The sequence below is a fragment of the Oryzias latipes genome, chromosome 7 (assembly GCF_053564925.1).
Source record: "Oryzias latipes strain Hd-rR chromosome 7, Olatipes_Hd-rR_3.1".
Taxonomy (NCBI): Eukaryota; Metazoa; Chordata; class Actinopteri; order Beloniformes; family Adrianichthyidae; genus Oryzias; species Oryzias latipes.
In genome coordinates this window covers 3170330-3187888 of record NC_136243.1, presented here as the reverse complement: position 1 = coordinate 3187888, position 17559 = coordinate 3170330, and the positions used below count along the sequence as shown (strand labels likewise).

General features: G+C 42.2%; 1 protein-coding gene across 5 annotated transcripts in view; it reads right to left on the bottom strand.

Moving 5' to 3' along the window:
- The window catches only part of ptpn18 (protein tyrosine phosphatase non-receptor type 18), a 39105-nt gene extending 24562 nt beyond the window's left edge, over positions 1-14543 (bottom strand). For all 5 annotated transcript variants that reach the window (XR_002289707.3, XM_020701627.3, XM_011472968.4 and 2 more), the window contains exon 1: positions 14322-14543. Coding sequence is in view for 4 of the 5 variants with exons in the window: in XM_020701627.3 (XP_020557286.1) it covers positions 14322-14393 (72 nt within the window). In the remaining variant the exon portion in view is untranslated. The remainder of the gene's footprint in view (positions 1-14321) is intronic.
- Positions 14544-17559: the final 3016 nt, after the last annotated feature.

The following is a 17559-nucleotide window of genomic DNA, read 5'->3' as shown; positions in this document are numbered from 1 at the left end:
ATCCTCCTGATCTTTGTCCCACAGAGCTCTCATCACTGTTCACATTCCACGGAGGCAGAAGCAAAAGCAGGAGCACACGTCTTCCTGAAGGTCAGAAAGAATATAAAAGTGGAAACCCCAAATCCTACTGATTTAAAAAAGAGAAGTCATGAATGCAGAGGAGCAGTGTGTAAGACAGAGGAGAGTAAGAGTCGTCTTCTGTCAGTGCTGAAGAGGAATCTGAGACAAACAAACCCGTTTAGATTTGCTGATTGGGTTGATGATCTTTGGATTCCTGGCAAAGAAGTGTCAACAATACAGCTTTATGTGTTTTAACAGAAAACCTGTTTTCAAGAGATGATGCCAGCAGACTCCAACCAGAGCGGCTTTAAGGAAGAGAGATTTGAAGAGGAGCGGCAGAAAAAGGAGGAGGGACAGCAGTGTCCGTCATCCACCAATGACATGCTGCTGTCGTCTCTGTACTCCACATTTAGAACTGTTTGCTGTGGTAAACTGTATACCAAATGAGTTCACTTGGGTTGTTTTAGTATCAGTTTATGCTTCACCTTTGGCTAAGTCTAACTCTGCATGTGAATCTACTGGCTCGGCTGTTACAATGATACAGACACAACACTCAAATGCATATCTACCATTATCTGATTTTGATCCTAAAGCTTTCTGGCTTCTACACTCCCAACGTATATTAGTCATCAAAAAAAAAAAAGTTAGATTTGTTTTATGCACTGCCCCTGCTCTCCTGCACCAGGGCTGCTCATTCCTGGGGGGTATTCCAGAAAGCAGGTTATGCTAGCTCCCACGATAAGTTTGAGGCTAAAGAAGTTGATAACCTCAACTTTCGGTTCCAGAAATGGAGGTATGTTTCAGGGTATGTCAAGTTGCCATAGCAACTCATGCTCTGACCATAACCTGGTCTGGAGCAGGTTTAGTTGAAGGTTAGTTTGTTTTCAGAGAGGTGAAGCAGCACGGCGTGTCCATTTGAAGATGATTTAGAGGATGAAGAAGCTCAGATAATACTTTTTCCACCGTCATAGGGTGATAAGACCACATATGGATGTTGGAAAGATAAACATTTTACATTAATCTAACTTAATTATTTGCTTCAGTTAAGATAAATCATTTTTTTGTTAAGTCAGTTTAAAAATAACACGTAGTTTTCAGACATTTATTTTCCTTTCATTCAAATTAATTCAATTAAGTAGGTGTAACTTTGGTGCTGCTGTTAGATCGGCACCGCAAGGGATTGTGGGATACCATTCCCTTTGCCTGTCTGGACGGATTTGGGTTTAAGTGTGGTTTTTTGACCAAATGTGTTTAGTTGTTTAGCTGTTTTACTGTGTTTTGTCGATTTATTTTGTCCTACTATGCTTACGTCTCTGCACCATGAGTGAGAGTGAAGGAGAGGATAAGGAGTTTATATCGCACTCCTTCCTATTAAGACAGTAATTATGATGATGGAGAATTCCTTGAGGAATTTATGCTTTCCATGCATTTTTTCCCGTCCTCTTAATTGTTATAAATGATAATGAGAATATCTGCCGGCTCAAACATAGACATATGAGAGTTCAAGAATCATAATTAATTAAGATGGAAAAAAGATTAATTGAATTGGACTAATATGACATTTAGTTAAATAAATATATGTAAATTTGAGTTGTACAAACAGTTACTGAGTTTTATAGACGTAAGAAATTAGGTTGAATAAATTTAACTCAATTACTTGTTACCAATATTCATTTACGGTAAGTTGGCAAAATTGGATAAGTTATATATATGCGTCACAAGGAAAATGGAAATAAGATCAGAAACCTGTGCGTTTACTTTGTCTGTTCTTTATCTCCAAGCAGAAACTCTTTCTTTTGATGATGATGCAGCAGTGTTACTTTTTTGATGGATGTATAATCTTCATGCGCCATCATTGAAATCTCAGACTCCGTCTCACTGAAGTATAGAGCTCTCTTTTTTTCTCCACGCGACTCCACACGACTCCGTAAATCGGCGATCTATTGAGAATGTCTTTATGTACTTAGTGTGCACGTGCATTAACCCAGGGTTACCAATTCGAGCGTAATTACGCTAACTCATATCCGGTCTTTTGAAACCAACATACCCCGAGTAAGCAAGTTCAGGCGAAATTATTGGACATGTATAATAGGGTCTGGTGTGAAGGTAAATTGCCGACCAATTGGAAAGAGGCTGTGGTTATTCCTATATTAAAACCTGGGAAAGATCCGAGCAGCCCAGAAAATTACAGGCCCATAGCACTCACATCACATGTTGGTAAAGTGATGGAAAGAATGATAAATGAGAGATTGCAGTATTACCTGGAAAGTAAAAATTTGCTGTCCCCATATCAGAATGGTTTTAGGAAAGGTCGAGGGACAATGGATCCTGTAATCTGTCTAGAAGCAGACATTAGGAAAGCCCAAGTAAATAAAGAATATTTGGTGGCAGTATTCTTTGATATTGAAAAGGCTTATGATATGGTCTGGAAAGAGGGTTTATTGATAAAATTAAGAACGTTGGGACTTAATGGAAGAATCTATAAATGGATTAAGGGCTTTTTGTTTGATAGATATGTTCAAGTCAGGATAGGAAAGTCCTTTTCTACTAGGTACGTAGTGGATAATGGAACCCCACAAGGTAGTGTAATTAGCCCTGTGCTGTTTTCAATTATGATTAATGATATATTTAATTCAATTGGATGTGAATTTGGGAAAGCATTATTTGCAGATGATGGAGCCTTGTGGAAGAGGGGAAGAAATATTCATTATGTGGAGAGAAAGATACAAGACGCCATTACGGAGGTGGAAAACTGGTCTTATGACTGGGGATTCAAATTTTCAGTAACTAAAACAAAATGCATGGTTTTTACTAGGAAACGTGGAACTGTTTTGAACTTAAGGTTATATGGAGAAGCAATTGAGCAAGTACATAGTTTTAGGTACCTGGGGGTTATATTGGATACAAAATTGAAATGGAGAGAGAACATTGATAGTATAGTAGGGAGATGTAAGAAAGTCATAAATATAATGAGATGCTTGAAAGGTACTGGGTGGGGAGCTAGTGCACAGGCTTTAAAACAAATATATATTACAATGATTAGGTCAGTCACAGATTATGGAATTATTGTTTACAATACAGCGTGCAAAACGTTATTACATAAAATAGAAGTCATCCAAAATCAGGCTTTGAAAATATGCACTGGGGCTATGAGGTCAACTCGTGCTGTGTCATTACAAGTTGAAATGGGGGAGCTACCATTGAAACTAAGAATTAAACAGCTGATGCTTAACTATTGGGTGAAAATACAGGGTTGTGTAGGTGTAGAGAACATGGTTAGGAGGGCTATTGAGCCTTGTTGGGAAAGTGATAATGGGACAAATGAAAGTGCTGCTTGGAAATTAGCTAGGTTAGCGAGAAAAGCAAATATTCATGGCAAAACCCTAGTTAAGACGTTTCTGTACCCGACCACTCCTTTCTGGATTTTTCCAACTGCACAAGTGGATTTGTATCTCCATAGAACAATGGAGGATAGAAAAGGGAAGGGAAACTGGGATGAGATAACAGCAGACAGATTAGACACAGTCCATGCTTCATTTATACCCATATATACAGATGGATCTAAAGACCCAGAAACAATGAGAACTGGTTTTTCTTTCTGTATCCCTACATTGGACAAATCTGTTGGAGTTAAGACGTCAAAGGATCTTTCAGTTTTTGCAGTTGAAATGTTGGCAATTTCATATAGTTTACACTGGCTAGAACAGAACAGAATTGGGGATGGTATAATTTGTTCAGATTCATTGTCAGCTTTGATATCTCTGAAGTCATACTATTCTGAGAGCAGATCAGATATATTATATGAAATTTATGAGAGTTTGATCAGGTTGGCAAACTTAAAAATAAACATTAGATTCATGTGGGTACCAGCACATAGGGGGGTGGAGGGAAATGAAATGGCTGACTTCCTGGCAAAAAGGGCATTGAAACGGGGAATAGAGATAGAAATTCCATTAGGTAGGACAGAATTTAGGGCAATTATTAGGAGGCGTATTATGGAAGAATGGCAGACACAATGGGAAAGGGAGAGGAAAGGAAGACATCTATTTAGTGTTCAGGACAAAGTAGGGAGAGGTATGAATGTCAGAGTAAACACCAGAGATAGCTGCATAATATCACGGTTGAGGATGGGACACACTGGTTTAAATAATACATTGCATCTGATAGGGAAACATCCTACTGGTTTGTGTGAGTGCGGGAAAGGGGAAGAGTCTGTGGAGCATGTGCTATGTCAGTGTGAACTGTATAGGGAGGAAAGACGACAACTGGAAAGTAGGGTACGGATGATAGAGGGCGAGCAAATGACTTTAAAGAAGCTTTTGGGAGGGGAGGAGAATTTAAATGATGCAATTATAGGTTTTTTGAAAAGAACTAGGTTATTGAGGAGAATTTAGTTTTTTTTTTTTTTTTTTTTTTTTTTTTTATATAGTCAAATTTGGTTAGGTAATCCCCACTCTGACCCACACTCCAACACAGTAGGTGGCGGTAATGCACCTTCACGATAGTGCCTCCCGCCAATAAAATCACAAGAAGAAGCAAGTTCAGGCGGATTTCAGCCAGAGTTCAGGCTTAAAGTCAGGCTAGTATAAACATGCTTCCTGGAATACCCCCCTGGTCCTGGAGATCTACCAACCTGCCTGTTTTCCAGATCTCCAAGCCTGCTAGCTGCTGGTTAGCTCAATCAGATGTCTCCAGATTCTGATTGAATGAACACACCTGGCCCAGGTAATCAGCAGTACGCAGTGCAGGCAGAGCTGGAATACAGGCAGCGTGGTAGATCTCCAGGAGCAGGAATGAGCAGCCCTGCTCTCCTTACAGCCTCCACCTCCATTGACACATCCTGACACAGAGGACTAAAGAGGGGAACAGGATGTCCTCCAAACTTTAAAGCCATCCTCCAAAGGATCACCAGCAAAATGTCAAGAAAGGCTCCAGTCTCTAATCCTTCCAGTTGGTCATTTCCCAGTACAAATACCTATACCATATTTTTACATTTTACCTGTTTTTATGTGCAGCCTTTGTGATGCAGATTTACTAAAGGTGTATTACAAATAGGGATGGCCCGTGTGACACAGACGCTTCGGTGCGCGGTTCACCTTCATGAAACAGAGTGTTTCGGCACAATGTTTCAGGGCGTGTGTCAACCAGCGCAGATCACGTGGTGGATGACGTATGACGGGCCAGATGCTTCGTTTGGTCGAAGCACGCTTCAGGTCACTTGCGTTTCGAACACTTGGGCGCGCTATTCTCTAGAAATATGAAATAAATCCTGAACGTTTCCCGACCAGTTCCATTGTTTCCCCTGTATTGGAATCAGCATCAGTTCATTGCACTTTACCATGGCTCCTGGTAAAAAACGTTATGTGGCTCAGGATCATTTCAACTCGGTTTATCCTAATAAAACAATACACTATGAACGTTGTGTATAAAACAAAAACACTGCAATGAATCTATTATGGAATGTTATTATCTTGTGAATAGAGATAACTCAGTGGAATAGTCATTGGTACTTAATACACAGGTTCTAGATTCGAGTCCAGCACTATACTTTTTTTGCGTTTATTTTTTCTTCATGTGATGTGTAATTTGCTGTGTCAAGCACTTCTCACAGAAAACGTCACATGTTGTGTTGTTTTACATTTTTTCATCATCATTTCCACATTGAAGTGTTTCAAGGAGCTTTGTTGAAACATATGTCAAAATACAACCAGTCCGCCACCAGATGCAGCTGTTCTGTGTGGCTTCGAAGCCCTGAATGAGTGGTTCATTTGGGTTCCACCCACCTGCAGTATCATTACATTTTGAATTGACAAAGCCTCTTGGATAAGAAGTGAAAAATCTTCTAACTTTACAACCTGGATGAATGAGAGTCTTCATAGATACAAAGAATGGTGAATATTTTTTGAAGTTTGTAACAAGACTTGAAGAACATTTGATGGCAGAAGAGACATTACCAAAGAGAAAAGGGATCCCTAGCAAGTCAAACAGTAGCAAAAAAGTTGTCCAGGTATTAGACTGCTCCTAAGTGTCTTTACCTCTGCATTTCAATATGATCTCGTATTATTCCCACAATGCCTCAGGAGGAAACAGTCTGTTGGTCTATTGCTGTTTAAGGAAGGAGGAAATCGTCATGGGAAAGCTTTATCAACATCTTTATAACACAGAACATCCAATTGTCTTCAGTCAGAGGCTTTCTTTGCATCTGCTGTGACCTTTCCGGAGATCCTTTCTGCCCGGATCTCCCACAACGGTTCTGAAGAATTTAGGAACAGGACTTACTACAAACTCTGATTTGCCCCCAAAGATCAATTTTCATACAAACCAGATTGAACTGAAACACACACAGACACATTTTCTGTGTAAGACGCTTTCAGAATAAGAGTACCTCTCAGGCTAGCAGAAACCTCCACTCAGCTTCTTCTTCTGTGGTCACCTCAGTAGCTCTCACATTCTGGTGCTTTAAAAACAGCTTCAGATCAGAGCTGGTTCGAGGATTGGAGCCCTTGGAGAGGGTGGGATGTGGCGCCAGCCCACCACACCTGCCCAACTAAAAGGGGACCAAGACTGACTAAATCCTTAAAGTATTGTCTTTACAAAGTAAAACACACAAATGAACAGAGCATTACACTGTTTAATAACATGTTACATGTTATAAGGGCCTGCAAAGGCCTGTTGACCTGTTCAGGGTGTACAACACCTTCACCAACCATAGCTGGGACAGGAACCAGCAACCCTGTGACCCCAAAAGGAATCAGGCATATTCTGAAGATGGATGGACGGAATAACTAGAACCTTTGAATAGAAGATGAAATTTATGTTCATGTTTGTGAAAATCTCATGAGAAAATACAGAGGTGTCAAGTTGAAAATAACACTAAATGGTGCTAAAATTGTAAGGGTTCTGTGGTTTGGTTTGGTTTTTGTGGTTTTTGGTCATGTTATGAGTCGCCCTCTGTCACACAGTTTCTCAGTCCATCATGATCCACAGCTGTTGTCATTTTAGTTCATTGCCCTCAGCCTATTTAAGTGTCTGCTTTTCAGTTCATCATTGTCAGGTCACCTTTTTGTAGCTACATGGGTTTTGTCTTTTCCAGTTTGTTTATTAAACGTTTGATTTTCTGTCCAAAACTCTGTCAGGACAGCGCCTGACAAAAATAGGCAAACTTAAAAAACAACTGCTGGTTTCACTAAAATAACAGTGTCAAAAATGGGGTCACTTTTTCTTTTTAGCAAAGGCACTGACTGAAATATGTAACAGAACTATAAACAACACGCAATAAAGAAAATAACACAAGTAAAACTGATCAGGTTTTGTGCAAATGTCTTAGAAAATATAAAGGCCCCATGCTCAAACCCAATACAAAGCTACAGTGCTACGTCCTTTTAAACAATGGCCAAGAGTGCAAACTACACCAAACTAAAACTATAAAGCAGCACTGAAATCTGGTCAAAGTCTGGCTAAAGCTATGAACGTCTGCAGTTCCTAGCAGCAAAAGCATCAATGGTCTCATGAAATGATACCTGTCAAGACACCTCCCACTTTATTCTAAGTCCATTGAGGCGATCCAAGAGACATTGTAGATCTGAGAGATGTTTCTTTAAGTTTTGAGAAGCTCATCTCTACTGAACCAACACTTGGTGGAACTCCTGCAGGACGCTTAGAAGTTCGGATGTGGTCCCTGGCATTACTTGCATCTCCAATGCGTGCTGCTTTCTATCAAGATCTCACTGCCCTCTGCAGCTCAGGGTGTTGAATAGCATCCTTCACTGCATCTCCAGGGGCATCATTTATAAACGTTGCGTACGCACAAAAGAAGGCGTACGCCACTCTCTACGCAATAGTTGAGATTTATAAAAAGCAAACTTGACGGGAAAATGTGCGGTCCTTCACGCAAGCTCTGACCCAGGCGTACGCACAAAAACGGGTGAAATGAGAAAAGGCGACACCGTCGGCAGATGGAAGAAACACGTGAAAGTGACAGTGTGTGCCAAATCTTGCTGGCATGTGCTGTGCTACACAATGTGGCACAGCTTAAAAACGTGCCTCTACCCCCTGGCGCTGATTGCTGTGTTGGCCCCGACCCTGAACCCCATCCCCACGCATTTGAGCCATTTGCTGCTGCTGTGCGCCAGCGTTTGGAAGTGATGCGTCGCTTGTAAAGAACAACAAGAGGTGTGGAAAATATTATTTATTTAAGAATTCCCTCATCGTGCAGTTTATTTCAGTCAGGGCGATCTTGATTTCGCCCAACTCCTTGGCCACCTCTCTGATTTAACTACTGACTTCCCTCTGCATTTCAAGGACTGCATCGGTGAGGACGCGTCCACTGCTGGAGGGTTGAGAGCCGCGTGCCGTGGAGACGCTGGGGCCAGACGGCTGCTCAGCTGCAGCATCGTAACCACTGGAACACCCAGCAACTAAAATAAAATTTTTCTATATTAATAATCTGCAATTGTGTAGCCTGCATACATGTGACTTGACTGCATTCATTTGAATTATTTCTCTTACCTGTGTCACCCTGACCCTGGCGCGTCGGCGTCCCCTCCGTCTCAGTCAGGTGACTGAGGCGGAGGAGGACGCCGATTCTTCCACTTTCGGCTTCTCCCATCAGGGGTCGCCACAGCGAACAAGTCGCATGGTAAATTTGGCAATGTTTTACGCCGGATGCCCTTCCTGACGCAACCTTCTCAAGCCGGGCTTGGAACCGGCAGAGGTAGGGAAGGGAACAGGGAACAGCCCGGAGTCGAACCCTGGTTTCACGGATGGAAGGCGCCGCAAACCAGCACGAGCTAAACTGGCTCCCCCGGAGGAGGACGCCGATAAGGGGACTTAATAGGGATTCCCCAATAATAGCGGCCAGTTTCTCATCAAGAGGGGTCAGCTCCGGTCCCCCACCCCCCCACCCCCCCACGTGGCGGACACACTCTGCCGATGCAGCGCTAGACGTTTCTTTGCCTCGACTTTGATGTCCGATCATTTCTTTCATTTCTTTTTTATTTCGGCCACGTCCGAGGTTGTGAGGCTACAGCATTTACGCGTCTGCCACCGTTTGCCACTCAAGTGCCTTTTTGGCATTAGTAATGCCCACACTGTGCCCCAAACAACACTTTTCTCCTCTTTTCCACCTCGCCAACGATAACTTCTACTTCACATTGAGTGAAGTTACGTTTTTTTGATTTCCCCTCTGTGTTTGCCATGATTTAGCAAGCCATGAATATTCATTTGTGGGCGTTTCACGGACTATTTATGGGCAACTATGGGCGTGTCATGTAGCCGCAAAAGCTGCGCTGCATTTAGAATCGGTTGTGATTCATAAAGGGAAAGATGCGTAGGATGTGCGTGCGCACGGTTTTATAAATCCGAATATTTCTGTGCGTACGCACGTCCTATGTTTCATCCGTACGCCACTTCTGACGCAAATCCTACGCAAAGTTTTATAAATGAGGCCCCAGCTCTTTTTTGGCCAGACTCAATTAAGAACAAAAAAAGCTAAACCTGGGTATTTGTCTTTTGTTTCACTCTTCTTCCCTCGCTCTCTGCTCTGACAATCACATTAAAAAACAGTCTGGAAGCAGAAACGTCTCCTACAGCAACATCAGAGGCTGTTTGTGAGTCAAAAACACAAAAGAACTTCAGATTTCATATGAATTCCCAGCTGATGAAACGTTGGTACTTAAACACACAGCAAACAGAAAAGATTTAACTATAAGAAAGATGAGGCAAAAACAGGAAGATTACATCACGAGACATTTTTCTGACTCTGTAATTGACTCCTCGCCAACTTCACCCTTTACTCTATCTTCATTTCTTTCTATATGTACCACAACAAAGTGATCTAAGGAGGGGTAACATGCTGCACAGAGCACTGGTTGTTCGGTTAAAATCTGACAGAACCTATTTTGGCTTGTGTTTAAAAAAGATCCATGTGAGAAAAAAAAGCCATGACATATTTTCCTTTGCTATGTTTCCAAATCATTGTAGTTCTGTTACACTGCCATCCTATTTAAACTTAAATAATCAAACGGTAACATTTTCAACACATTTCAAGTTTAGTTCTGAAAGAAAAAAGTCTCTACTGCTAAAAATGTCGAGAAGTAGCTCTGGAGCACAGGAAGAGCTCTGTCTGTATGAATGCTGGGAGTGAGGCTGAACAGCCATGACTCTCAGAAACCATCTCGAAGTGGCCCACTGCCTTTTTATTGGAAGACCAGAGAGGAGGTTCATGTCGTAAGAAGGAGGACATGAGGGTGGTTGGTGTGAGAGAGGGAGATACAGAAGGTTAGATTTAGGGGAGGCTTCAAAAGGCGAAGAAAAAAAGGACTTCAAGGAGTGTTTGTGCTGAATTTCATGTTTAAAAACCAAATTGAGTGATTCCAATCACATATGAAAAAATATGCTGTGATATGAAATTCAACTACTTCAGTGTAGAAGTTCAAAATGATAAGAAACACAGGAAAAAGCTCTCAGTGGGGACTGGTGGTAACCATTGACTGTAAATGAGAACTGGACTGAGTGACCCCTCCCTCCTGGTGTTCCAAACAGGAAGCAGCGCCGCTGGCTCCAGGAGGCCCAACCCCGTAGACTTCATTAGAGAAATAAACAGCTGTTACTCAGTCATTCTATTGGTCAGAAGAACCGTTCTGGATCTGATACTTGTTTTTAACATCTTCTTGATAAACTTCATGTTCTTCATGATCTTTATGCTGTAGTGCAAGTTAATCAACTTATAAACTGACCAATCACATGCCTCAATAAAAGTAGTTCATCTCACATCCAATATTCGAAAGATTTGATTGACAGGTTCTCTCAAGCTCTCTTTCCAGTGGTAGGGATGTGGCCTTCCAGTAAGCTCTCTCCTGATTGGTGAGTGTGGTTGCCATACAAAGATGACTCGGGTTGACTCAGACTAATCACTACTTTCTAACAATTTCTGGTTCCAGCAAAGCAAAGTCTATAATGTGAAAAAATGGTGACTGAATTGACTTCATTTGGTCAGAGCTGGAAGGAAACCATTTTCTGTGGCTGACTTCACACTAACTCGGTCCAGTTCTCATTTACAGTAAATGGTGGTATCGGTCCGTTGTGGTGAAGAGAGAGCTGAGCCGAAAAGCAAAGCTCTCAATTTACCGGTCGATCTACGTTCCAATACTCACCTATGGTCATGAGCTCTGGGTCATGACCGAAAGAACGAGGTCCCGAATACAAGCGGCTGAAATGAGCTTCCTCCGTAGGGTGGCTGGGGGCTCCCTTAGAGATAAGATGAGAAGCTCAGTTACCCGCGGAGAGCTCGGAGTAGAACCACTTCTCCTCCACATCCAGAGGAGCCAGTTGAGGTGGCTTGGGCATCTAGTCTGGATGCTTCCTGGACGCTTCCCTGGGGAGGCGGTGTTCCGGGCATGTCCCACTGGGCGGAGGCCCCGGGGAAGACCCAGGACACACTGGAGAGACTATGTCTCTCGGCTGGCCTGGGAACGCCTCGGGGTCCCCCAGAGGAGCTGGAGGAAGTGGCTGGGGAGAGGGAAGTCTGGGCATCTCTGCTTAGACTGCTGCCCCCGCGACTCGGTCCCGGATAAGCGGAGGAAGATGGATGGATGGTGGTAAAAAAAAGACAGTAAATGGTAGTTGTATGGCCTGTGAAATGATAAGCCTGCTGGCAGAACAGACTCTTCAGGTGCTGCATGAATCTGCAGCCACAGGTTGATAGTGAACCGACATGAAGCAGAGGAAGCAGCCTGACCAGTTTCTTTACAGGAACATGAAGCAGCCGCAGACTGCAGACAGGATGTGAATCTGCTCTGCTCTTCATCACATTCAAGCAGGAAGTCTCCCTGAAGAGTTTCAGGTGACAGGTCGGTCGATCTATGCAATGGTCAATGCAAGACAGAGTTTGTTTCGGAGGCCGCCACAGATCAACTGTGAACCAATGGTGAGTCAGAAAGTCTGAACTTCTCAAAATAGCAGCTCACTGAACTGTAGCCGCAACAGCTGTCTGCTTTTTTTCTGCACCTGAACTCTTCTTTTCATCATTTTTCCTGCACTTCCATCCAGGAGCAGACGTGTGTTTGATCAGTTCAAGTCTGAAACCGTGGAGCAGGAAAGAAGCGATCCTTTCGGGACGTGGTTCTCAGAATTGTCATTTTTACAATCAAACGTGTTTTGAATATTGATTTACCTGGCTTATGTAAATGAATGCAGCTGTGTGAGTCTGTTGTTCAGCTACACTTTGGCAGAAGTCAACATAACTACCCCCTGCTGCAAAGCAGCTGGACGGATGTCCTTCTGCATCCCCTCCGATGTTGGTGTTTGAGATTTGCCTCATTCATTTAGTTTGAATGCAAATGTTCCACTGACATTTTATTCAAGAAAATTTTAATGTAGAGAGATTTCTTATTATCTATTTTGCAAATACCTGAAGTGAGACACAAAGTAAAACAGACTTTCTGTCTCCACTCTGAAGATATCTTATTTCCCTAATAAAATTCCACTTCTCCTTTGATCAGGCTTTGTTTGTCCTTCCGAGTTTTCCTCGTGAAAGGTGATGTCTACATCACCTGGTCATTACGGGAGATGGTCCGCATTTTTTTTAAAACCTGCTTATTCCCTTGTAGGGTCACATGGTTGCTGGAGCCTATCCCAACCACTGTTAGGTAAAGGTTGGGTCACCCTGGACAAGCCACCAGTCTGTTGCAGGGCCACAGAATCACACACACTCACATGAACACCTAAAAGACAACTTAGTCCCCAATTAACCCATGAAGCATGATTCTGGACTGAGGGACGAATATAAAATGAATGCACGGGAAGAACATAGAAAGGCACCACCTGGAATTTGAAACTGGGCCTTCTGGCTGCACCAAAGGGGAATCGAGCACGTTCCACATCTTCCACTGAACTGTCCCTTTATTTCACATCTGATCAGCTGAGATAAAAAGGTAAGGTAGAAAGCAGGATAACATCAGCACAGTCTGGGTGTTGGTAGTTCTGTTTAGTGCTTATGTTTGCCTTTGGGTGATTGACTCACTGCCCATTTTAACAAAACAACAGTAATGACACACTTGCTGGATTAAAACATTAAAACAAAATGGCATGTTTCAGGGTGGTCTTTCAGTCTGGCCTGTCTAAGGCACACCTGTGCAGTAATCATGCTGTCCAATCAGCATGTTGATATGGCACACCTGCGGGGTGGGATGGATTATCTCAGCGAGAGAGAAGTGCTCACATTTACAGATTTAGACACATTTGTGAACAATATCTGAGAGAAATGGTTGCGCTGTTTGCAGAAAATGTGTCAGATCTTTGAGTTCGTTTAATGATAAATGGAGCAAAAACAAAAATGTGGTGTTAATATTTTTTGTCCAGTGTAATTACAGCGTTTATGATTCAATACATTTTTAATGTAAACACATGGATTTTTGAAAACAGTAAAGTCCCATTGAAGCTGACCTTCCCATCCCAACATGAACCTCAAAAAGAGTTATCATGATATCCAGCAGAAGGTCTCATTTTTACAGAAGAAACAACAAGAGCTTTTATTGAAGTGGTTACTTGAAGGTTTGAATCTTCATTTTTACCTGACCTAAAAACACATCCCTGACTTTTACGTCCCCTTTGCTCACACACATTTCATTTCCATCATCTCATTCTTCTGTGTTCCTTCTTATTCCTCCGTTATATCGCTGCACAAACAAGCAGCTTCATGCTGCTCTCAGGTATCAGCATGACCCGACTGGGCGTCAAGTCTGTCAGAGATGGGGGGGCAAGGGTATCACATAGTGTGAGGTCAATCTAAAGACCTCTTTCACTCTAGTTTAAACCGACACAAATGCTTTAAAAAACATTCGTGTCATCTGTGCGTCGTTGGTTGAGCGTTAGGAGGCTTGTTAGAGACAGAACACAGGCTGATGGGAAACAGTAGCTCTTTCAGAGCTCACTGGCTGCAGCTCATTTGAATTAATGATTCAGAGACGACAAAGAAACAAACAACAAGGGAGCAGCCCTAACTGCAAGGCTCACTGTGTCCTCAACTGACAGCCGAAAGGCACACTAACCTCAACCACCATGACCAGAGAGTTACATGTCTGTTGTTTTATTTTTAGTTTAAACATGTGGTGTATTTGCTGTTTATCCTAAAGTTTTAGATAATTCTGATCTTAACAACAAATAAATGTCTCACCTACAGAAGCTCCAGCTCATTCTGAGAAACACTGACCATCAGGGCTACCTATTTACCTGTTCTCTGAGGGATTTAAGCAGACACTCACGTTGAACTCCTGCTCCAAACTTCTGGTATCCCGAGCCTTGAGGGCTGACAGCAGCGAAGGCAGTAGTTCCATGACGAGGAGATCCAACACCTGAGCGAAGCTCCAGCGCAGCAGGAATGCAAATGCAACCTCGGCACATCGACCTTTCACTGGTCTTAGTTCTCTTTCAGAGCTTCTCAGTTCTGCCTCTCAGTCTCACACCGTTGGTTAATGATTCAGTGTGAGATAAGGGCGCCTTGCTCTCTCAGTACAAAGAACAAGGAAGTGTGGGGAAACTTTGAATGAAATAACAGACAGTTCCGATGGCAAAAGAATGAATTTCTGTACCAAAGAAATAGGCAAACTGGAGGGCATTCAATGTTAAAAAGATGACTTATAAACCCCCTGCTATGTATTGCAGTTTGTGTCCGTGCAAAGGGACAGAGAATGGAGGAGAGGAAGAGTCTCCTGCAGAAGCCTAAAAAAAGACAAAACTACCCATAAGCAACTATAAAAAGAAGGCAGCAAGGGCACACATTAAGTAAAACACAAAAAAACTAAGATCCAAAAAAAAAGGAAAAAAAAAATTAAAAGTGAACTGATGCTAAATCACAGGTGTAAAATGACTGAACGTCAAGTATGAAGGAATGGAAAGTAAGACAAGCTCGCAGACATAACCGGACAAATGCAACCACACTGACTGCTCCTGTACTGCTCTGCTTGTCACACGTGCACACACAAAAAGACGTTTCTGTGTCAAAAGATTTGTACAACCAGAAAGACCTTCACAAACTGAAAGACATTCACAAACTGAAAGACGTTCACAGAGTGAAAGATTGTCACAGACTGAAAGATGTGCACAGACTGAAAGACGTTCATAAAGACGTTCATAGACTGCAAGACGTTCACAAAATGAAAGACGTTCAAAGACTGAAAGACGTTCATAAACTGAAAGATGTTCACAGACTGAAAGACATTCATAAATTGAAAGACGTGCACAGACTGAAAGACGTTCATAAAGACGTTCATAGACTGCAAGACGTTCACAAAATGAAAGACGTTAGAAGACTGAAAGACGTTCATAAACTGAAAGATGTTCACAGACTGAAAGACATTCATAAATTGAAAGACGTGCTTAAGCCAAAAGACGTTCATTGACAGAAACATTAACAGGCCAAAAGACATGAACAGCTTGAAAGACGATCACAGGTCATCATGTTTCGGTTTAGGGCTCCAGAATGCAGATGCAGGGTAAGGCTTGGATGCAAAAAGGGCAAGTTGAAGACTGTTTAATGACACTAAATCAAAAACCAAGGAGGAGCATCTGCAACACGAAACGAAAACCAAATAGCAGGCAAAACTCTCCAACACAGAGACTTAAAAGAAGGTGACTTAAATAGTCAGACCACTTCATTAACTTCGAGGTTCCAGCTGTGGACTCCAGCAGGAAGAACAGGTGAGTGGGCAGAGCATCAAGAAGAAGCCACAGCAGAGCTGCTCAAGAACAAAAAGTGAAAACCAAAAACAAAACAAGCAGAACGTGTCATGAAAGAAATTCACAGACAGAAAGACAATCTCAGACTCAGATCAGAAACATTCACAGACTGAAAGACATGCTTAGGACAAAAGACATTTATTAACAGAAAACCATTTTCAGGCCACAGGGTGTTTACTTAACAGACTTAACATCAACTTATGCAAACACACTCAGACGTTATAGACACTATATCCCACACCATCCTTCTTCAGAGACTCTCCTCTATTGGCATTACCCATTCCTTGGGTAATGCCAAGGTATGGGTAATGCTTGGTTTAAATTATGCTTTATCAGGTTGCACTCAGTTTTTTCTACTACAGTAAACCCTCGTTTTTCGAAGGGGTTACGTTCCAAAAAGAACCCGTGATAGGCAAAATCCGTGAAGTAGAATCTTTTATTTTTTATTTACAATTATTATACAATTAAATACTCTATTATACGTTGAAAAGAAAGAACAAACCATTTTACAGGCTCAAGCATTTGTTTCACAAATAAAAGTACTTTAGAAACGTTTTTTTTTTCAGCAAATAACTGCTGTACTATACTGTCAAATAATAATTTTAATCATCAATGTGAACAGAAGGCTTCAAATAGCGGAGTTTAGCCCCGCCCACCTCGACCCGAGTAATTGGATTAAATGGGAGAAAATTTTAAATGATTATGAAAAAAATACAAAGTACAGTGGGACAAATAGTGACTCAGGTGTATTTCAATGCTCTTCAGTCTGAGCCGCTGCATCCTGACTCCGCTCTGCAGTGTTTTCTTCTTTTGAAGCCCGCGGTGCAGCTGTGTTTGTTCAGGAGAAGAACATAGTGATTGACAGTTGTTGTTGCTCTTTTTTCTGCTTTGCAAAAAGATCCTTATACACCGACATGCCACCATCAAGAGAATTTGCACGTACGTAATGTAAATTTGGCGAGATTTTTTACGTACATGTACATATTAAACTGCAACGTTATTGACGCACAGGTAGAGAAGAAGCAGAGTGACTTTTTAGCCAATCAGAATGCAGAACACAATGTACGACGCAAATCCGTGAAGTAGCGAAACCGTGAAAAGTAAACCGCGTTATAGCGAGGGGTCACAGTATACTTTCTTCAAGTCCCAGCCCTCCCAGTCTACTCTGGGGTACCCCATTTTTGTCATCTATATTCTCCCAGTATCTTCAGGAAATTCAATATAAAATTTCATTGCTACACTGATGACAGCCACCTATACCTGGTATAACTCCATTAACCGTCCTGCTTTCCTGACCGCCTGTCTTTTAGAATTCAGATTCTGGTTTTAATCTAACTCCCTGCAACTCAACAGCAATGAAACTGAGCTTCTCCTTATTGGCACAAAATTAACCCTCTCCAAACTTAACACCCTTACACTTTCTATTGGGAACTCTTTGGTTACCTCCTCCTCCCAAGGAAAGAGCATGGATGTTGTCCTAAACAGCTCTCTATCTTTTTAATCCTCAATAACATCAATAACACACCATTCTTCCATCTTTGTAACTTCAACCATCTCCGTCCTTTCCTCCTACACTGCTTCCACTTTGGTCCACAGCCTTGTCACCAGCCGCACCAACAAATCCATCCAGAAACTCCAGCTGGTCCAGAATCCTGCTGTCTGGATCATTACCAGAACTCCCCTTCACCACCACATCACCCCAATCCTTCAGCAGCTCCACTGGCTTCCAGTCCAATCAAGAATCGTTTCCAAAATCCTTCTGTG